Source organism: Mus caroli, chromosome 3 (assembly GCF_900094665.2).
Source record: "Mus caroli chromosome 3, CAROLI_EIJ_v1.1, whole genome shotgun sequence".
NCBI classification, from domain to species: domain Eukaryota; kingdom Metazoa; phylum Chordata; class Mammalia; order Rodentia; family Muridae; genus Mus; species Mus caroli.
Window position 1 is genome coordinate 51,979,468 of NC_034572.1, and position 22,838 is coordinate 52,002,305.

The 22,838-nt window shown below is 41.0% G+C and overlaps 1 protein-coding gene across 1 annotated transcript; it reads left to right on the top strand.

The window, feature by feature from the left end:
- Positions 1–5,505: 5,505 nt before the first annotated feature.
- On the top strand, positions 5,506–22,334 carry Selenot (selenoprotein T). The gene is made up of 5 exons (XM_021158684.2): positions 5,506–5,727; positions 14,765–14,875; positions 15,296–15,422; positions 18,046–18,133; positions 19,776–22,334. Exons 1-5 carry the CDS (start codon positions 5,591–5,593, stop codon positions 19,898–19,900), a joined length of 588 nt encoding a protein of 195 aa, XP_021014343.1. The 5' UTR covers positions 5,506–5,590; the 3' UTR covers positions 19,901–22,334.
- The last annotated feature ends 504 nt before the right edge of the window (positions 22,335–22,838 follow it).

A 22,838-nucleotide genomic window follows, 5' to 3' on the forward strand; every position in this document is an offset into this window, starting at 1 on the left:
TGCAGCTTCCTGAAAGAAGCCAGTACCTCCCCCTCCCCCCCTTTAAAAGTGAGACCCTAGAATTAAAGTTGAGGCCTGATCCAGAGCACTTTGTCTTGGCTCGCTATTTTTCTTGCCATCCTTCCCATCCATCACCAGCTTTCCTTTCAGGAACTCAGTAATATGTGGCCACTGGCGGCTATATTGTGAAAGAAAATGAGATTTTTGTATCTTGTGATTCATGTAAAAGAGTTGTCTATGAACCTGCGGCCTGGGGCCGATAACAAAGCAGAACAGACAGGGCTGTTGTTAAGACATTCCTAAGAACAGCTTGATTGTACAAGCAGGTCTATCTTGTCTGGGTCAACACCACCTGGCCGGAACCTCCCCTCTGTCTACTGCCCCTTGACACTGGGTAAAGTCATACATCAACTGGTTGCTATGTGAACAAAGATAAGCCCCCGGCCCACAGGAACAAAGTCCTGATGCCCTGTAATCTTTCTGTTAATGCTTAAATAAGCCAATAGTGTGTCGCTATGCTGAATTCCACACCCCTAAGCCCCTTACCCCATAAAAAACCCTAGCTTTTGAGCCTCGTGGCCAACATCCATTATCTCCTGTGTGGGATGCATGTCGGTCCAGAGCTCCGTAATTTAACATCCTCATGTAATTACATCAAGAGATGGTCCTTCGTGATTTTTTGGGTGCACGCCGAATCGGAAATTGGGTGGGGGTTTCCCCACTAGGTTCTTTCAATTGCAATATTCAGTATCTGCTGTGGTAGGTTTGCTGGGTTCGAGTGGAAACTTATTATCCTGACTGTTGTTGATTATGTTTTTACATTGGTGTCTGGGCATCTGGGATTGGGAAAATTGTAATTTCTAGGTGATATTTGGTCTTATCTTTGTTGGATGGGTATTTTTGTTCCCTCTTTCCTCTTTCAACTCTGGTTCTTGGGCGACTGTGGTGGCTCATGTTGTCTGTAGAAAAATCTTCTGGTGTCTTTATGGGTATGAGCACTGGGGGTTCCAAAGAACCTCAGACTTAGGAATGGGGATGTGCTGGGATGATGGAAGGTCTTCACACCAGTGAGTTAATCAGAATGTTTCCTGCATCATTTGCTTAGTTTCTCATGAGAGTGGAGCGTGGAGTGAGAACAGGTCATAGCAGAAGTCGGCTACAGAGCTGGGATGAAGTTTGGGCTTGGAAGAATGGAGGGAGAGGTGAAAATCTGCAGTTAGTTTGATTTTCTGCCGGAGCTGGGTGCTGGGACAAACAAGGAGTTAAGGGAAGGATGTGTGGAAGAGAAGATAGATGTGATCTACTGGAGATGAGTGCTCAAGAGAAAGGGAGTCTGCAGCAGATGTTCTGCTGCAGAACTGAAAATGAGACTGGGGCAGACTTAAGGGAGCAGAGGGTATGTGAAGATCTGCAATTAGCCTACCTACTTCCGTGCCCATCCTACATATTTTAAAGTTTCTTTTGTAGACATATTCACTGTTTGGAGAATCCTTGACATACTTGAAGTTTTTGGTTTTTTGTTTTGTTTTAACCTTGCAGGCTTTTTTGGGCTTATAAATGGTTATAAATACAGTTTCAACTTACGTTATTTTGGAGTTCGTTTCTTACAGGTATCTAACTTTTTTTGTTTTTAATATTTTACAGAATTTCATATCCTGTTACTATTCTTTGTTTACCCTGGAACCCTTCAGCAGCCCTGTGGTGCATGTGAGGCCCTGTCTTTTCTGCTTTGCGTACACATAATTCCTTCTTCTTTCAGTATTACGTTTATCACTGTCTCCCCTCCCCCCCCATTGTCCAGCTATTTCAATAAATGTAATGAGATGTTAGATGCACAGAATGGTTGGTTCCACACATCTGTGAGTGGGCATGTTGGAAGCAACATCTCTTATTACTTGGCGAGTTCATTTGCACAGAAGAGCATGTAAATTCAAGTTGGTGGAAAACCTTTATGTTGGATGTGTTGTGGGCTCAACGTATTGTCTCAGTATTTGTTGTTGAAACTCAGTCTCTAATGGAATAATAGTATTTGGAGATGGGAAGTTTGGGGGTAATTAGTACTGAATGAATCAGGGATCTCTTTATGGCATTGGGATTCTGACCTGAAACAGTAGAAAGCATACATACCAACATATATTCACATATATTCACATACATTTTTTTAAAGAACCAAACCCTTAATTGAACTTTTTTTTTCCCCTTGCTAAAGAAAAATGGTATTCATAAGTCCCAGAGATGTTTCATAAAAAGTCTGTGATAGGGGTGGGGAAGTATGTATGCTCTGTTCTTTTGTTCAATTTGATACGACACTCAAACTGCTGCAAAAACAATATTAGGTAGGCATGGTGGCCCAGGCATTTTAATCCTACCACTCAGGAGGCAGAGACAGGCAGATCTCTGTTAGTTTGAGACTAGCTTGGTCTACATAGAGGGTCCCAGGATAGCCAGGGCTACATAGAGAGACACTGTCTCAAACAAGCAAGCAAGCAAACAAACAAACAAACAAAACGTAATGTTTAAGCATCAGTGCCAAAATGAGAAAATGGAGGACGGCTTTGCTGATAAATTGCTTGTCACACAAGCATGAGGATCTGCATTTGGACCACCAGCATCTACATAAAAAGCTGAGCTCTCAGTCTCAGGCTGTTCAGGTTTATGCTGGTGAGATGGCTCAGAGGGTCAGACTTGCTGTCCAGAAGTCATTTGGTGGAAGGAGAGAACCAATCCCAATAGGTTTGTTGTCTGACCTCCACACTTGCCCACTGCACATAAATAAACACACACACACACACACACACACACACACACACACACACACACACACCATAAATAGGTTGTATTGGGAATGTTAAAAAAAAAAATCCATGCTATCACCAGCAAGGCACGGGCCTGTTCTCATCTTGTGGAGACTCTCTAGCTCTGGAAATCTCTCCACCCAGCTTGCTAAGTTCCCATTGGCAGGTCATTGCCATGCCAGCCCCACACTTCCAAATTCCCGTGGCTGGCTGGGGGCACCTCACCACTGTACTTTTTCTTTCTGGAACCCAGTTGAGTAACCGAGTGAAGGAAAACACCACACAAACTTAGTTCAAAATCAGCAGGTAACTCAATCACTGGGCGCAACAACTAGCATCCTAATCTTGTAAGCCATATTTAATATGAATCCTCCAGTGGCAAATCCACCAGGATTTGCCATCTAAACCTGGAGGGGAAGGGCACTTGTTAGCTACTTATTGTCCTCCACACTGTCCCTATCCAAAAAGCCCATCTCTCTTTCTCACCTCCCCTCTTCCTGTCCCTGACCTGGAAGTTCTGCATACTCCTCACCCAGTGATTGGTCCCCAGAAATCTTTATTCATAAGGGGAAGGTTCTGCCACAATAGGTATAAAAAATTTAAAGCCAGGCTTAGTGGATATGCCTATAACCATGCATTTAGGAGAAAGAGACAGGTGAATCTCTGTGAATTCAAGGCCAATATGGTTCAGACACCTTGTTCCAGGACACCCAGAGCTCTAATAAAAAAAATAAATAAATAAAAAACAAAAACAAAAAACCCCAGAAAAATAAAACAAAACAAAAAAGCTGGATATGGTTAATTTTATTTTTATTGGAGATTTATTTATCTTAATTTTATGTGTATATGTGTTTTTGCTTGCAGGTATGTCTGTGCCTGAAGAGGAAGTCAGATCCCCTGGAACAGACAATTGTTAGCCACCCTGGGGTGCTGGGAACGGAACCCAGGTCCTCTTCACCACTGAGCACTCGCTCCAGCCCTGGTGTGATTATCTTAGATAACACCAGCTATGGAAAAAGAAAGGCAGATGAATCCTAGAGCTCAAGGACTATTTAGCATAGTTCCTTGTCCAACGTTTCTTCTCATTAATTTTACAATGCACATGTAATCTCAGAACTGGGAATCGAAGTCAAAAAGACCAGCAGTTCAAGGCTATGCTACCTAGATAGCCTGAAAGCAGCCTGGGTTGTACCAGATCTCAACCAGAAAGAAAAAAAAAAAAAAAAAAGGCTGGACACTGAAGCACACACCTATATATCTCATCACTTATTTGGAAGGCAGAAGCAGGACTGTCTCAAGTTTGGGGACAGCCTGGGCTACATAGAGAGATCCAGGACAACTTGTATCTCATACTAAGAATCTGTCTGAAAAAAGATTAAACCATCCAAGCCCAAATCAATAAAATCAAAGAAAAACTAGGGGCAAAGGAGATTCCTGGGGGTGCCTTTGTATCCCCTACCCCATTCTTATTTTAAATAGTTGAGAATATATTTGTGATAATTCAAAATCCATTGTTGGGGGTAGGGAGTGAGATATAGAAAAAAATAAGTAGGAAGATACAAACATTGCCAGTTTTCTTTTTTTTCTTTTTTTTGGTTTTTCGAGTCAGGGTTTCTCTGTGTAGCCCTGGCTGTCCTGAAACTCACTCTGTAGACCAGGCTGGCCTTGAACTCAGAAATCCACCTGCCTCTGCCTCCCAAATGCTGGGATTAAAGGCATGTGCCACCACGCCCGCATTGCCAGCTTTCAAGATGGCCACACTCAAAATGCTAGCCTGTTCGCTGCTGGAGGTTTGGACACAGAAACAGATGAAAGGCATAGGCTACTGTGCTTCGTCAAGATAATGTTCACAATTTTATTAATACTCAGTATCTTATATCCATCAAATTCTTTCCTATAGGATATGCACAATCTGTCAAGTAACACTTTAGGAATGTTCCTTTCTGAGCATTTGTCAGAAAAAGTAACATTCCTAAAGTGTCACTTGGCACAGTACGATTTTATCTAAGGTGTGCTCCTCCAAAGGCCCATGAAGGCCTCCAGAAATGGTCCTAATTTGCAAACACCTTGGATTCCAGGATCGACAAGACTAAGCAGTAAACATCTCTTATCATAAGGAACTGGAATACTTTAGGACTAACCGCCACCATCACCCCAAAATGAGACCAATTACCTATGATCGAGCTGCAATCTGGAGCAGGTATAAACATTTTGCGGGAAACATAAAAAATTGTTTTAATTATTCTTTTAGAAGAGATAAATATTTTAAGAGTAAAGGAATGCCATTAAATACACTTGGGTATTCCCTTGGATGTAAAAGAGCTAGGGAATGTAGCTCAGTAGTGCAGTCCATGTCTAGCATGTATAAATAATGATCAGCTGATATAATGATGATGCTGATTTGGAGGCAGGAGAATCAGGTATTCAAGTCTATAACTGACTTCAGTCTGGGTTATATGAGAATCTCTTTAAAAACAAAAAAAAGGGATGTAGAAATCATACCTGCGAAGAGCAACAATTACGGGCCCCTTTTATATCTCACCAACAAAAATTTGCCCTTTCTCCTTGCTACCCTGTCAGGATGTATGCACACATCCAAGATGGTGGTGGATCAAGTGGAGAAACAGGGTCAGCTCTCCTTCCCAGAATGGGCGCAGGCTTTGGCTGCGCATGCGCATTCCGGCTTCCCTCGCCGACCTTGGCGGAGCGCGCCTGCGCAGTGGGGAGCAGTTCGTGGCTAGGTTCTGGGCTGCAGTCTGGGTCTGAAGGCGGCCGGAGCGGCTGTCTCAATTACGATGAGGCTCCTGCTGCTTCTGCTGGTGGCGGCGTCGGCGGTGGTCCGCAGCGAGGCCTCTGCCAACCTGGGCGGCGTGCCCAGCAAGAGATTAAAGATGCAGTACGCCACGGGGCCGCTGCTCAAGTTCCAGATTTGGTGAGTACGCGCGGCCACCCCCCGCCGCCCTGCCGGGGGTGTGCGCTACCTGAGGTCCCGGCTTCGCGGCCTAGCTGCCTGCTCCTTGGCCGGCTGGAGAGCGCGGCGTCGGCGCCTTCCGTACGGGCGGCCCGGGGTCGGGGCGCTTCGGCGGGCCTCCGCTTCCCTTCCGGGCGCGGCCCCCGGCCCTCGGCTCTCTCTGGAGTGCTGTCGTGGGGCGGCTGGCCTTTCCGAGGCGGCCGCCTGCGAGGCGAGGGCGGCGCGGCTCCGCGGCTCGGCGTCGCTGAGCGCCGGTGACCCGGCCGGGACGCGAGGTGGAACCAGCCGCTCCTAGAAACCGCAGCTCCGCTCGGTCTCCGCGGCACCCGCACGCCTTCCCGGCAGCTTTCCCCGTTTAAAGATCGTGTTCATTCATAGAAAAAGGAACGGAGCCCGTCAGTTTTCGACGTCGGTTAGTTGGACTTTGTTGCTGATTTGTTGAACATTAAAAGCAGGACAGGGATCCATTTTTACTAAGGCAGCAGGGGGTTGAGGAACTCAGCTTTGAAAAGCTCCGATTAAAAAAAAAAAAAAAAGGCCGGAGAAAGTGAAACCTCAAAAGATGTTTTCTCAGGATGGGGTGTCAGATTAATAATTCTTTTCAGAATCTGGATACTTTTCAGTATTGTTATTGGGGAGAATTCCTTTAACGCCGACTTTTTAAAACGTGTATCAGTCTTGTTTAGATATTTACTTAATCATTTTGCTTAATCACTGAAGACGAAGCAAAAATTTAAAGTAAAAAAAAAATTTGTGGCATTTAAACCAGAGAATCAGAAAATAAGACGGGGAGATGTTAATTTTGGAGTGAGAATTAGTGACTTCTTTTTGGTTACAAGCAAGTCACTGGGACCTTTACTACTCAATGGCTGATATTTATTACATCACAGATAGCTTCTGTTCCACTGACCAACACCCACAGCTCCTCATACTTTTTTTTTAAAAGAAGGTGGTAGCTGTTTTACCAGCTGACTACATATAGTTAATGTGTTGGTTAGGATTTAACTAGGTTTAAAAAGACTCTTTTTTTTTTTTTCTTCTATCATGTGAGGGATTGAACTCAGGTCGTATTTCCAAATCTACTGCACCTACTGCGATGCAGTATTTGGACTTTTGTTATAGTTTTACCATGTGCATTTTCCTTAAGGTGACAGCTGAAATCTCAGTGGAGTCTGAAGGATCAAATATTCAAGATTATCTCTGACTACCTAAGTCAAGGCTAACTGGAGCTACCCACGCCCGGTTTAGTTCTTTGTACTTTAGGGACAGATTTGTTTAAAATGTCAAACGTTTGTTTTATCATCATCCCAAGCCCTTTGATGTTTTAGAATATATATACACCAGATATAGCTTTATTATAATACCATACCAAGTTGTTAAATTTAGCTTGTTGTTACTCCCTAGAGATTAATGTTCATAGAAAAGTGAATATTAGGCTTCTGGTTTTGACCTGAAAGTTTGGGAAGGATGAAGAAACTAATATAGTTGAACATAAACACATGAGAAAAGCCGGGCGTGACGGCGCATGCCTTTAATCCCAGCACTCAGGAGGCAGAGGCAGGCGGATTTCTGAGTTCGAGGCCAGCCTGGTCTACAAAGTGAGTTCTAGGACAGCCAGGNCTATACAGGGAAACCCTGTCTCGAAAAACTAAAAAAAAAAAAAAAAAANCCNAAANAAANAAAAAAAACACATGAGAAAAAACAAATTTGAAATTTCAGTGCCGTAAAACTCAGGGTTTTTTGTTTGTTTTTAATCAGCTTAACAATTCTGAAGTTCAGTTCAGTGAGTCTTGTGTTTTATATTTATTGTAATACGTTTTCTCAGGTAATATTTGCCATAGCTCAGTATACCTACCTTTTGGTGTGTTACCACTTTTGTCGTTGCTAATAGAACAAAATAGCAACACAATGCATAATGGAATTGAGTGTGAAAGAGATGCAGCTTATGACCAAGTTCTGTGTTCTCGGTCCTTCCCAACAACTGTTCATTCAGTATCTGTTGTGTCAGTGGCTGTCTTAGCTAGGGTTTTACTGCTGTGAGCAGACACCATGACCAAGGCAACTCCTCCTCCCCTCCCCCCCTCCCCCCCAGACAGGGTTTCTCTGTATAGCCCTGGCTGTCCTGGAACTCATGTAGACCAGGCTGGCCTTGAACTCAGAAATCTGCCTGCCTCTGCCTCCCAAGTGCTGGGATTAAAGGCCTGCACCAACACCACCCGGCCCCAAAGCAACTCTTATAAGAACAACATTTAATTAGGGCTGGCTTACAAGTTCAGAGAGGTTCAGTCCATTATCATCAAGGCGGGAAAATGGCAGCATCCAGGCAGGTATGGTGCAGGAGGAGCTGAGAGTTTATCTTCATCTGAAGGCTGCTAGCAAAATACTTCTGAGCAGCATGGATGAGGGTCTTAAAGCCCACACCCACAGAGACACACCTTCTGATAGTACCACTCCCTGGACCAAGCGTATACTAAGGAACACAGTAGCTAAAGATTTCACAGTGCAATTCTCTTGGTGTTATTGATTTCATACTGAGTATTTTGATGTTTAAATACTGAATGTTAAAAAGGAAATTCACTGATCATACCTTGGCTTGAATTCCTGTCTCACTTTCCTTCCTCTGGCTTATATGGGTTAGTAGTGTGTTCTGGGAGCTGCCCATAGGCACAATGGGTCTTTATTTTCTCTAAGAACACATGATTTAACAATCTACTCAGATACGCATTTGCTACAGTTTAAAGAGGTTACTATTACTCTTTACAGTTAATACTCCCTTGAGCATTAGACAATTGAATTACTGAGAATAGCAGATTATATGAAGTTAACCCTTCAGAACATTAAAATATGCTGAATTTTTAAATTAGCAATTTAATTATGGCTATAATTCTAGGATAGCTAGCTCCTGCTTGCAATTTTTTGAACTAACTGAAGTTGGCATTAGGAAAATAGATTTTGGGCTAGAGAACTGGCTCAGCGCTTGAGCACTGACTGCTCTTCAAGAGGCCCTGAGTTCAAATCCCAGCAACCACATGGTGACTTACAACCATCTGTAATGGGATCTGATGCTCTCTTATGGTGTGTCTAAAGACAGCTACAGAGTACTCATATACATAAAAATAAATAAATAAATCTTTAAAAAAATAGATTTTTATTTAAATGCATGCTGTCTCAGCCTTTGCTTTCATAGTAGGACAGAAAGAAATTGAGCATGTGCTGAGGGCCTTGAAATGCGCAGCAGTTGGGAGCCCAAGTCCCCAGCCTCCATGTCAGGCAGTTTACAGCCTCCAGGAACTCCACCTCCAGTGATGCTGATGGCTCTGACTTCCACGGCAGATATATATATACACATACACACACACACATATATCACACTCCCTCCTTCTCTATAAATACACATAATTTAAAAATCTTTTTAAAGACTAAAATTGATTTATATAAATCCAAAACTTTTTGATACTGATCAAGACTGAAGTGGAGACATTGTGGATCATATTGGTTAATTGACACTTGGTATTTATATACTTTAATATTTCTGAGCCTACTCTAATATTTGTGTTGCACAGAATTAAATTCTGTGCTCTTGAGTTTTTTTATAGGCAAAACCAAAGTAGCACATAAAATTGCAATTCTGTTAAGAGATATAAGGGAAAGTTTTAATGATTGGAGAGTCCCAGTCTGGGATCAAGGTTTCTTTGAAGAAATGGACTTGGGTCTGAGGAGGAGGGGAGGTAGGGAGGTGGGGGAGGGGAGCTTGTCATTTATCTTCAGGTCTTCAGGAGCCCCTTCTTGTTTATGAGACCAGGACTCAAACTTGAGACCAGGCACACACCATCATTCCTGTCTTTATTGTTGTTAGTGTGAGGGATTGAACTCAGGTCCTTTTGCTTGCTTGGCAGTCATTTTCAAAACTGAGTCATTTTTGCCCTTGAACAGAGATCTAATAATGAGATTTGTTTCCATAGGGCTTTGTAGGCCTTATTGTAGGAAAATATATTTTGCATGAGAAGCCCAGAGCTATATTGGCTTTAAAGTAGGAGTAGAATAGACCTTTGAGTTTTCAGTTAGCATCAGAAAAGCCATCTGGTTTTATTGTAGAAAAGGTATTCCAGAGACAAGAATGAAAGGGAATATATTTATAAGGGAAGGGGCTTTTTAGAGTTGTCCAACTGAAAGGTGATAAAACTTGAAACAAAACATGGTAGTGGATATACAAAGAGGTTAGAGGGATTTTGCAGCTTGAAGTGTTGAATTATAGCTGGCCTTCTGAATCTGTGAGATCCACATCTGTGGATTTAGTCAACCTCTCATTGAAAATATCTTCAAGGTGGCAGCTGATTGATGGTGGGGATGGCAGGGGGTGGTGGTATTGCACTGTAGTATTAGCATTCTCCAAACAGTAGAATACACAGCTAACTATTCCATTGTGTTGAGTATGAAACACAATGTTGAGTATTCGTGTGTACAGGAAGGTAGGTAGGGTGTGCAAGTACTGTGCCATTTTGTATTAGATCTAGGCAAGCACCTGCCACCGAATTCCCCTGGGGACTTCAAAGACTCCCTGATCCTTCCCCTAATCCTTTGCTGGAGTGTAGATGCTGGTTCCAGTCTGGTAGGCTATTACCTTGGCTGGCCTCTGCTCAACTCAGAAGTGCTTCTATGTGGGACATGCTGTGTTCTTGGCCTCTCAGCCTCCAGATTTCACTGGAATGTACCAGCACTATTTTTCCTTTGCCCCTCCATACTCTGATGCACCTGTACTGCTTAAATCTCACCAGTGGTTGGTTTTTGTTTTTTTGGTTTTTCGAGACAGGGTCTCTCTGTGTAGCCCTGGCTGTCCTGGAACTCACTTTGTAGACCAGGCTGGCCTCGAATTCAGAAATCTGCCTGCCTCTGCTGGGATTAACATCTGAGGCTGCAGATAGGGCTCTGGTTAAGAGCTCTGATTACTCTTCCAGGGTTCAGTTCTCAGCAACCACATGGTGGCTCCTAGCCATCTATAATGGCATCTGATGTCCTCTTGCATACAGACAGAACACTCATACATAAATAAATAAATCTTTACGAAACAACCCTCTTTTGGGATATAGAATCCTAGGGATGGGGCGCTTTGCAGAGGTGAGTATAGCTATCCAAGTCTCTCTTAAGCCTTAGCTCTGTGAGGTCTCAAGGAGTTTTCCAGAAGCAAACTTCAGGTACTTTTTCTTAATTTTGGTCTTTCTGTTTGTCTCACAGTTTTTTCTTCCAGATCTTCTATTAGTCACAGTCATTGTTAGTGTTGAGTGTTCTCCATTGATGTGAATTTCTGTGGTTTTAGACTTTGAATTAGAATTTGATAGAGGCTATGTACTAGAGACTGTTTTAAACATTTTTAGGCTAGCTGTGATGGCACATCCATCCATCCCAGTGTATAGGCAAGTGTGAAGACAGCCTAGGCAACTTACTGTGCCACCCTGATCCAAAGGGAGAAAGACTGGGGGACTGTTTTGACTAGTGTTTCCCAGCACAGCAGTAGTTTAATGTTGTAGGTAATCTTGACTGGTAGAGGAACATGAGAAGCGGGGAGTATCCGAGGTTAGACTCCAGTAGTGGTTGTTGTAAGGATGAAAACAAAGTCTGGTGCTTTGCCAGTGTTCTGTGGCCTGGTACCACAGTGTTTGCTTTCAGATGTCACAGAACTTCTGTTAAACTTATTAGCATCTGCTGCTCACAGGCAGGCTCTGCCTTGTGTGTAGGTCTCTTTCTCTTTGACCAGTTCATGCGGAAGGTGGTTGTATATTCTGTGTGGAGTTACCTTCATGTTGTGACTTTACAGCTCAGATCAGCCTTAATGTTCAGTACGGGAGTCCATGTTTATGATTGCCAATTTTGCTGATAAAGAGACAAGGGTAGAGATGATTTTAAAAGGATAGAAGCCAGACAGTTTATGTTCTGAGAAAAGAGTGGTAGGAAGTTACACATAACCGTGAAATTATAGCTATATTTTCACTTCAACACGTGTTTGATTTATGGGCTGCTTCATGGGCTTGCTTGTGTGTTACTTATAATTGTTCTCCAGAGACTGCTGTGTATTTGTCTCTCTCAAATTAGATGGGAAACTCCTTCAGGAGGCTAAGAACTGTACTCATTTAAAGTACTGTTATTTTTCTAGTAATAGGGATAATGATTTCGTACATACTCTGTGTCACTGTTACATGGTTATCTTCAAAATGCAGAGAGAGTTGGCTAGTACAGGTATTATAATTAGCCCAGAGTGAATGCTATGTCAAAGGAAGTTGATGGACTTGCACTGTTGATAGTTGGAGAGCATATTTCCTGCCTTCATTCATCAGCCCACACATGGGGCTACGATCATGTGTGGAGGTCAGAAGAACAGCCTTAGAGAGTTGGTTATCCTTCATCATGGGTTGGAGGGATTGAACACAGATCATCAGGCTTTTGTGAGAATTACTTTTTACCTGTTGAGCCATCTCAGTGGCCCATAACATTTTTTATGTACATCTGTCCTTCCATTGGAAAATCCTTGGCTTCATTGACCTTTGAGTAAATTGGACAGTGGAATTAGATATGTTTGTTAATGGGCTGGCATAACTTGGTCTCCAATCATGCTCTGCCGTGTATTAGTCTGATGACCACCTTTATTGAGTCTGCTCAAGTCTAAAGCAGGGGAGGCAAAACCTCACAGGGTTGCTTTGTTCTAGGGCCTGCTTCTTTGATCAGGGTTGTGGGAAGGCAAAAGAGAATAAGACTTGAAAGTGGTTGCTGTACTTGTGTCCATCTTCTTGTCTTGTCTGTAGTTAAAAGGCCATTTTTACAGTCTGTATTTACCCCAGTGTGCTTTTTAGCTTAATTAAAAAAAATTTTAATTACAGTGCGTGCGTGCCTGCGTGTGCCTGCACATGCACACACATTTCAAATGTTTGCTCTTGCACAGGCACCTGTGTCACGTGGCTCAGGCTTGGCGGCAAGCACCTCTTCCTGCTGAATCATCTTGACCAGATTGATTTCTGATCCAGTTCAGGCCCTGAATTTATTACCCCTTGGAAAGAATCTAATTCAAAAGTCATGTATTTACAAAACAATGAGTTCATGGGAGCTAATGTAATAATTGGTATCAGCAAGACTGCTAACACTCAAAGCAAGCATGTGACGTCAGTGTGATATCAGGGACATACAGGGGTGCTGTGCTAGGGACTCCTGAGCTCTGTGACAACTGAGGGGAGGTTCCATGCTGGCAGTTCTTAAGTTGGTTCAGATTAGACTTTAACCAACCTGTTGGGAGACTTCGAGTGAACCAAATGCAATAACCAGAACACTTAGTTGGCTTAGGGTTGGGGTGCGGTATGGACCAGCATGACTTTTTATGGGCAACGTTTTTGTATTTGCGTGTGACATAGTTGACTTAGGGACAGGTTAAGCAGATCAAAGGTTTCTTACTTGAAAAACAGATGAGATGTGACAAGAAATGGAGCATTTGTTGGCTGTAGTAGAGTGTTTTAGGAAGAGTGTAAATTTAGGGTTAGAAGATTTCATTGGAGAGTAAGCAGACTTGAAAAGTTTCTCTGACATTTTACAGTTTATTTCTGTAGACTAAATACTTCTATCTGAAAAACATGTTAAAACTGACTGTCAAATTCACAGTCCTTTAAATGAATTGAACCTATGTCAGTGCTCATGTTATCAGTATGCAGTAGGCTCTGGGAGCACCGATGAACAGTAATAGATAGTAATAGATGCGCCTAGGCTTCAGAGACAGTATATTTGGGGAGAATTCATGCATACTATGGAACTGGAAACCTATGGAAACTTAGGAAGTTAGAAAGTTTAGATTTAGGAAGTCTAGAAACGTCTCTTGACCATGCTATCCCAAAGACCACATGTTTTTCCAACTCTACAGTTTAGTTGTCTGACTGGGTACCAACTATTTTACTTCTCTCTCTTCTACTATATCGCTAATTGTAGCCAGATACCTACTTACACTAAACTCAAACCTGTTACAAGTCCCTACCTCTCAATGCCTCCAAATTAAAGGGGAAAACTTGGGCAGGCTAAGGGTGTAGCTCCGTGGAGTACTTCCCTATCACAAGGAAGGCTCTAGGCTTGCCCCTAGCACCTAAGGAAGAAAAAAGGAAGGAGAGGAAGGGAGGGAGGGAGGGGTTGGGGAAGGGAAGAGTAGCTAGGGAGGGCGCAAAATCTCAAGCCTTTATAGTTTATAGGAAAAAAATCTGATTTCTCCTTACCATTTTCTTCTGTCCCCTCTGTTCCCATTTTCATAGCCCACATGGCAGAGGGTTAGGTCCTACTTATAGGAGATCCATCCGTGCTCATGTTCCAGAAATGCACGTCTACCAGATGATAGCTTGCAGTTTCTCTAGAAATGAATGTGGATTTTTTTAAAAGTTACTCTCTATTAAGTAATATTTAATACCAGAATCTTTGGAGGATGTACAGTAAAAAGCTTTCAATGGGATCGAGAAGAGAAAAATATATACATTCTATTAGGGAAATACAGACGTAAATCAGAAACCTGTCAGAGAGGCCTCAGATTTTTGGATTCCCTAATTGGTCACTCACAGGTCCTTTTTGTTTGAGTCACTTTTTGAACTCCTTGGATGCATAGCCAGGGCTTTATGTAAGCATTTCTAAACTGTTTCTGCCACTTGTATTTGAGTCAGTATTTTCTGTAGTATTTATTGAGGATCAGTTGATGTGAGGGCTTAATCTGCAGGCATATGTAAATTGGTGTTTGTTGTTGCCTAACACAAAGCTAGAAGTGTACTGTTATAACTGGCTGATTTGTTGGGGCATAAACATACAAAGTTTATAAAATGGGGGGGTTGGGAGGGAGGAGGAAACAAAACCTGCCCTGTATCTGTTGTTCAGTCATTAATTTTAAAGGATTTTGAGAAAACATTTTAATCTGATAATAATTCGTGGACTTTACTTGTCTAAGTCTAGATACATTAAGACTACTGAATGGAAACATTTTATTTCTTGGCAGTGTGTCCTGAGGGTACAGGCGGGTGTTTGAGGAGTACATGCGGGTTATTAGCCAGCGGTATCCAGACATCCGCATTGAAGGCGAGAATTATCTCCCTCAACCAATTTACAGGTGAGTGAGTTTCAGAAATGTGAATATGATCTTTCAACTTGGAAGTTTGATGCTTACATAATGCTTACATGAAATAGGTTTAGTCACCCTTGCTGGGTCTTGTAATTTCTTATTTGCTTATAATAATATACAGAGAATACTACTTTGTAAATAACACATGGGATGAAAACTTTTAAAGATATATTTCTTTATGTAATTTATGTTGGGAAATTAGGCTAAGATTGAACCCAAGTTGTTATCTGAGCATGCATCTTACCACTGAACCATACCCCAAGCCTCCCACATTTCCCAGGATACTTGTATTTAATATAATTAGTAACTTAGATTTTATATGCAGAAAATGTCTTTTCATAAACTTTATTAAATTTCAAAATAGATAAGTTGTAATTTCTGATTAATTTGTTTCTTTTCTTTTGATAGACACATAGCATCTTTCCTGTCAGTCTTCAAACTAGTATTAATAGGCTTAATAATTGTTGGCAAAGATCCTTTTGCTTTTTTCGGCATGCAAGCTCCTAGCATCTGGCAGTGGGGCCAAGAAAATAAGGTATGTGGCTTTGGTGGCTGTGGGCCTTTAAGGTTGTAGTGACTGACTGTGTGTGTGTGTTGGGGGGAGGGCGAGTGCTTGGGAGAGTGAGTGTGTGTGAGGTTGTGTGTGTGTTTGTTGTGATTATTTTGTCACTGTTAGTGGTTGACCTGCCACATGTTCTTGCATTTTTCTGTCTCTGGGGAAGCCCTTAACTGCCTTTGGCTTCAGTTTGCATAGTGAATGCTGAATACCTTGTAAGGCATTCATCATCATAACCCTTTGGTTTCTCAGGTAAAACCTAGGCATACACCTGTTTGTTACTGGATTTTGATTATAACTTATATCAAACCATATCTAGCAGAGCATTTCCATGTAATGCAGCCTTTTGTACCAAGTGATGTATATTAATGGGTATGTGCTCCCATTCATTTGTTATTGAAACTCTTAGGATTTATCCTTTGACTTCTCTGTTTGTGGAGGGCTATTTGACAAATTATTGCAAAGAATATGAATATAGCTGAGAATCGTGTGCTATTTTTTTCATCTGTAGAATTTTGCAGCATTCCCCCCCCCTTTTGTTTTTTGTTTTGTTTTGTTTTGTTTTTGAGACAGGGTTTCTCTATGTAGCCCTACATGGGGACAGTTAGCATTCAATAGAGAAACAAGCTGTAAAACCTCAGCAGCAACTGGTTGGAGGACTGTCGTTTAAGCTGGTATGGAGGTCAGACCCATGATTGCTCAGCAGCCATATTTATGGTAGGGAGGGAAGCTTTAGAGAAAGAGTAAGAAAGCCCAAAATGTTGATGGAAAGTCCAAAGTGTTAAGGAGGTCGTGCTTAGGGTAGAGAAAGGAGAAAAAGGAGGAGTTATGCCTTTCTCAGTGTTGGCTTTTCTTAGTTATTCAGACATGGACAGGCTACCTGCATGGCTACAGCCTGTAATCTTCTGCCTATTAGTCTTCTTATCTTTTTACTTAAAATCTTTTTCCCCTGAGTCACTTGCCATCGTTGGAAATGGGGCTAATTTTATAGCTGCTTCCCTTATAAAGCAAGGTTCTCTGGGGAGTGCTCTAGCTTTGCCCTTTAGTTCAAGTCTCAATATCTTTAACAGATTCCTATATGGTTCTTGAGGATAAGCATTGTTTTTTGTTTTATTTTTTCTATGTTAACTTTTTAAATTATTTTTATTAGATATTTTCTTCATTTACAATTCAAATGGTATCCCAAAAGTCCCTTATACCCTCCCCCTGCCCTGCTTTTCAACCCACTCACTCCCTCTTCCTGGCCCTGGTGTTCCCCCTGTATTGGGGCATATAATCTTTGCAAGACCAAGGGCCTCTCCTCCCAATGATGGCCAATTAGGCCATCTTCTGCTACATATGCAGCTAGAGACATGAGCTCTGGGGGTACTGGTTAGTTCATATTATTACTGTTCCTCCTATAGGGTTACAGACCCCTTTAGCTCCTTGGGTACTTTCTCTAGCTCCTCCATTGGGAGCCATGTGTTCCATCCAATAGATGACTGTGAGCATCCACTTTGTATTTGCCAGGCACTGGCATAGCCTCACAAGAGTCAGCTATATTCAGGGTCCTGTCGGCAAAATCTTGCTGGCGTGTGCAATTGTGTCTGAGTTTGGTGGTTGATTGTGGTATGGATCCCCGGATCGGGCAGGAGGACAAGCATTGTTAACATAAGCATCCTTAGGTGTCTCTAGGAGAAGTGTATTTCTATCCCATTGTTAGCCACATGTGGGTTTGCAGCTGAGTGCTTACTAGTATTCTTGCTGTGCTTATTGCATTGGCTTCCTGGTTGGCCATGGAAGAGCCAAGAGAGTTAAAGATAGAGATTTTATGACAATGTCTTCTGTGTTCCTATAAAAAGCTGTGGCATCAACTACCACCTGGCTCAAAAAGAATAGGCAGGCAGGCTCTTTCTCTTACAGACCTTTCCTTTTACATCTTCCCCATATCTAACTTTTAGTCCAGTGAGTTCACTTAGTTAAAAGCACAGTGCCTCTGCTCTCTTTGAAAAGGGTAATTTTTGACTTTGAAAGGCGAATGAATGTGCTTCTGTATGCTGGGGCACTCTAAACCTACAGATGGTTTTAAAATAATTTTTTTTTTTTTTTTTTTTTGGTTTTTCGAGACAGGGTTTCTCTGTATAGCCCTGGCTGTCCTGGAACTCACTCTGTAGACCAGGCTGGCCTCGAACTCAGAAATCCACCTGCCTCTGCCTCCCAAGTGCTGGGATTAAAGGCGTGCGCCACCACGCCCGGCTTTAAAATAATTTTTAAAACACCGTGAGTAGGTTGTATGTAATAGACAGAGTTGTTGGAGATTGCATCAGTACTCTCTTGTGCATGTGGACATTTTACATGTAAAATTGGTAAAGCAAACTATTAAGTTGGCATTTTTTACTTCAGTTATTGAGGAGATGTTTTGGAAAATGTTTATATAATGTGAATGCTGTGTGTTTGTTCTTTCACATGTAAAGAGCTGTGAATTTTTCTTGATGTGTAGATGATATCTAAATCTGAGATAGCTTTTTATATGGACATCTAAAGTATATTAAAATAAAGTACTATTAAGGTTGAAACTGAATATCAAAACAAACGAATTTGTATTGTGCTGTTTGACTCGTAGGTTTATGCATGTATGATGGTTTTCTTCCTGAGCAACATGATTGAGAACCAGTGTATGTCAACAGGTGCATTTGAGATAACTTTAAATGGTAAGTTCTGAGGAGTGTGCATTGGGGATGAGTTTTACAAGCTTAACAACAGTAGGCTTTTTATTTTTCATGAGAAAATTCTTTGATATTCATATAAAAGAGTTTATATGATTGAAATTGAAGAATCTTTACTTCCAGTTGAGGTTTTAGGATTCCTGGATTAGTTGGCTTTCAAGTGCTAACTCTGGCTAATAGTCTCTATTCCATGGGTTTAAAGTAAAAGCTGTTTGATTCTTGAATGCTCAGCATTAGTATACTCTACACCTGTTTTGACTGCTTTACCTGGGACTCTTAAACAACCGACTTCAAAATAAGCTCTTAGCTACATTTGCTTCCCCTGTGTGCTTCGGTTCTCCTCTGGGGTTTTTGTTCATTTAATTGTTTCATCATTTGTCTATCTACTTTTGCAGGAACTTATGATAGCCCTCCATTCCACAGTTAAGATGTTCTAAATTCTTTGTCCTAAATTGCTTAGATCTACTTCTGCTATCTTCACTCACTGTGCCCCCTCCCCAGTCCATGTTACATGGCCTCACATGGTCTCTGAAAAGTAGATTGAATAGACCTTTAACCACAACTTGTACCTTTTTTTTTGTTGTTTGTTTTTTGAAACAGGGTTTCTCTGTGTCTTGGAACTTGCTTTGTGGACCAGGCTAGTTTTGAACTCACAGAGATCCACCTGCCTCTGCTTTCTGAGTGCTGGAATTAAGGGCATGCATGCACTACCAAGCCTGACCATTTTTAAAGGGATGAAATTAATACTTGAATTTTAAACTTCTTATGTTTATAACAAAACACTGGAGTTTCGTCAAGGAGAATTTCACAGAAATGTGTTCTCTGGCTATGTAATGAATGAGCCAGGCTGAGGAAAACTCAGGATCCTCCTAGCACTTGTTCTGAGTGCCATCATTGCGGCCACAGTGGCCTTTGTAATGAAGCTTCCCTTGTTAAACTTGAGTGTCTAAACACCTTCCTTAAGCAGGTTCTTCTTCAGGATAATGCCAGTGTATTCAGTGTGAGCAAAGGTCCTGCAAAATCTAATTTGAGGCCATGATCTTGTGTTTCATATCCTGCTGCCTGTCTACTAGTTTTATTTGAACACAGCTATACCCAATTTTAAAATGTGTTCCCATCGCTGCTTGCAGGTTGCTGTGCAAGTTGAATGTTACAGACACTATTCCTTAGGCAAAATGTTTCCTTCTTGGTTGGTTGCAGGTTTTTTTTTTTTTACCCTAATCTAAATTTCTATGCCTCTTCTTCAGTCTCTTGTAAAACTCCCTTGTTCATCCTGTTCAGGCCTGTGCTCTTTCCACTTCCAAACCTTTGCTCTACCTTAGTGACTTATCTTTTTCTTTATTGATCTAGTTTAACTGATGTTCTTTTCTGACCAGTCAGCAAGAGAGGCTGGTATTTATGCTCCTGTAGTGGATGGAGCACTCGGGTTTTAATCCCAAGTATAGTTTTGTGGTGACTTGTAATGCCCTTGGATTTTTTTTGCTGCAGTGAAAACCCCCTAAGCAGTACACTGTTGTATTGCTAATTGTGCATGAAACTCAATATTTGTGGGGTTGATGTCTATTGTGGAAGCATCTTTAATGTGTTTTGGGGGTGGGCTTGGGGGTTTGGTTGTTTATTTTTGTAGATGTGCCAGTGTGGTCTAAGCTGGAATCTGGACATCTTCCATCCATGCAACAACTTGTTCAAATTCTTGACAATGAAATGAAACTCAATGTGCATATGGATTCAATCCCACATCATCGATCATAGCCCTACCTATCAGCACCGAAAACTCTTTTACACTAAGGGATTTTGCAAGAGCAGCGTGACTGACATTATGAAGGCCTGTACTGAAGACAGCAAGNTGTTAGTACAGACCAGATGTTTCTTGGCAGGCTCGTTGTACCTCTTGGAAAACCTCAGTGCAAGACAGTTTTCCATGCTGGCACATGCTGAATTCTGCACATACATGTAGTGCAGTGGTCCTGTGTAGCTTCCCCGAGCCCACTGTTCATAGTTTCTTCTTGACATAGCATTACTACTTGTAATTCTTTTCTTGGTCATGTGTGAGAAAGCACAGCATTCAGTTATAACTTGAGTTTTTTTCAACATGTGTGTTAAGTCGGTTGTGTTTTTATATGAATTTTCATTTTCTTTTTAAATAGTTGAACATCAGTTTTCTTGGGGCAACACCTGAAGTTCCCAAATAATTTTTAAGAGTTTCTCGGATAGCTCTAATTGGCCATGTTTAATACATAGTTTTGAAAACATTGCAGATTGTGAACAGTAAATTATACAGGATTATGGAGAGGCAATCCAATATCCAGAATACTCTATTCTCTGTGTGTGTGTGTGTGTGTGTGTGTGTGTGTGTGAGTGAGGGGGGGGATTATCAAGAACAGCAAAACCAACTACTTTAAAAATCCTATTGTGTAGTTCAAATGTCTTGCCTTGACCAATCTAATGAATTAATTAATGGGCCCTTTATACTAAACTCATTTAAACTGAGCAGATGTTAAGGTAAATGAAAGTTTACTGCTCAGTGCCTCTGTTAGCATTATTTTTAACAACCATCTGCCTAAGTTTTTTGTTTTTGACTTACAGATAATCTCATAAAGAACATACTTTAGATTCACACACAAGTAATGAGCTAATTTACTGTTTTTAGAACGGTTGAAACTCACCTCACTAAAGAAAAATTCAGCGAAACCTCTTTACAAAGTATGTATTATGTAAACAGAGATCATTTGTCTAGTGATTGAATTATCTTAACATCATATATCAGAATTTTATTGTATTTGAAAGACAAAATTAAAAATATTTTTAATGTTTTCATATTGTTCCAGAGTTCTAAAGAGAAATTCAGAGTTGATAAAGACAATAAGAATGATTTCGCAGAAATAGAGCATAATTTTGAATAGCAGTTACATAGCAGCTGTGGCAACAGAAAGGGATTAAGTGGAAGAGCCAAATGTAACCCTGGACTTGTGAGTGGAAGTTATGAGCTGAGGGAAGGAAATGCAATGGGTGACTTGATGTTGATGCCACCTGACTCTTAGATGTTGAGAGCAGCTTGACTACTGGACATACACTGAGTNCATTCNGGCAATGCCTCTTACAGCCTAAAGTGGAATCTACTGTGATCTTCAGATAGCAGGAAGATAGTCTAGTGATNGAATNTTACCCTTTTGACTAGGATCGTAGCACTGCTAGCCTAGGTTCTTGGTACTAGACATTGTAATTTAAATGGAAAGTTCCATATATATGTATATATTGACTAGATCTTAAAACCTTGCTAATATGGTTGTCTACCACTTCAGACTTGCAAAGTTTAACATTGGAGGGGCCTTTCTTCAAGTAATAGGCATTCCATTTGTGATGCAGTTAGCTTAATGGCACATAGACATTCATAATTTGAGCCATGGATGTTCATGTGTACTTGACAGGTCAAACTATGAAGGACAATGTCAAATCCAACTTTCTCCGTGTATGCCTTAGGTTGAATTTGTTTCCAAGTTAATAGCTTTTACTGGCTTAGACATTCACACTCATCTCTGTTTTATTTTATGCTTAGTCATATTTAAANCCAGAATTTAATAGTCTACTAGACAGATAAATGAGATGCATGAATATAAAAATATATAAGGGAAAGGAGATGGTAAACTATTTATAACTTTATTATATTACTAACATTTCAAAGTTTATTAGTTGCTTATAAATTGTATAGTTACAAAATGTCTGTGCTCCATTAATCAGAAGATCGCAANGTATCAGCAGGCTGGCTAATTTTACTGGAGTTTTCAACACAGTTGCTATTGTGGAAGGTTTTTTGCATTAATTAAAAAGTTGGTAAAACCTGGCTTTTACCTCAGCGTGTCAGATGTAGAGAACACGTGCTTTCAGTGTATGAGTGGCATTGGCTGTGCACTGGCATTCGTGATAGCTGCTCAGCCTGAACAGCTGTGAAATGGGGTGAGCTCCAGTCATGGTTCATTCTTACTTCAGAGGTTTAGTAGTTTGGAAGTTTGATTGACTGGCACATTCTATCATTGTCATAACTTAAATAATTCAGTTAAAATTTTTTAAAACATGATTTGATATTTAGGGCTTTTCTTTTTTAAAAAATGAGAAGCAAGTAAAGAATTGTAAAGATTTGGGACTTATTTGTGGCATTGTGAAAATAAATAAGCCAATGTGAAAGGAACCTTGCTTTGTGAAAATAATTCTGTCCTAGTGTATTTTATGTAGCAGATGTGTTGAGGGGATTCTGTGTTGTGAAGGCTGTCATCCAGGGCATGGTGTTTGCTTTCTCGGGCATCTTAAGCCAGCCAGTTTATTTAACCCCTAGTTCTGACTCTAAATCTTACCTGTTTTAGAACTTAAAGTTGTTTTCCTGCACTTTATAATTTGCAGGTACAATACTGAGCCATTGACAGTGTTGTGATTTATTCTTGTCTGGAATATAAAAGAATAACATACGTTGTCCCATCTTAAGTTTTCCTGAGAAATTTATGTATTAACACACCCAATTCTAAAGAGAAAACGACCACTTTTCTTGTCTTGACCAGCAAGTAATTAATTTTAGAAGAAAATAAAGATCACTTGGTTTTTAATTAAGCCAATACTTAACTTTCCCAGAAATGGGAAATTCCCTGTCTCTTCCACCTCTTTGAGAAAAGTGGAAATCAGTAAATATTTACTTAACAGA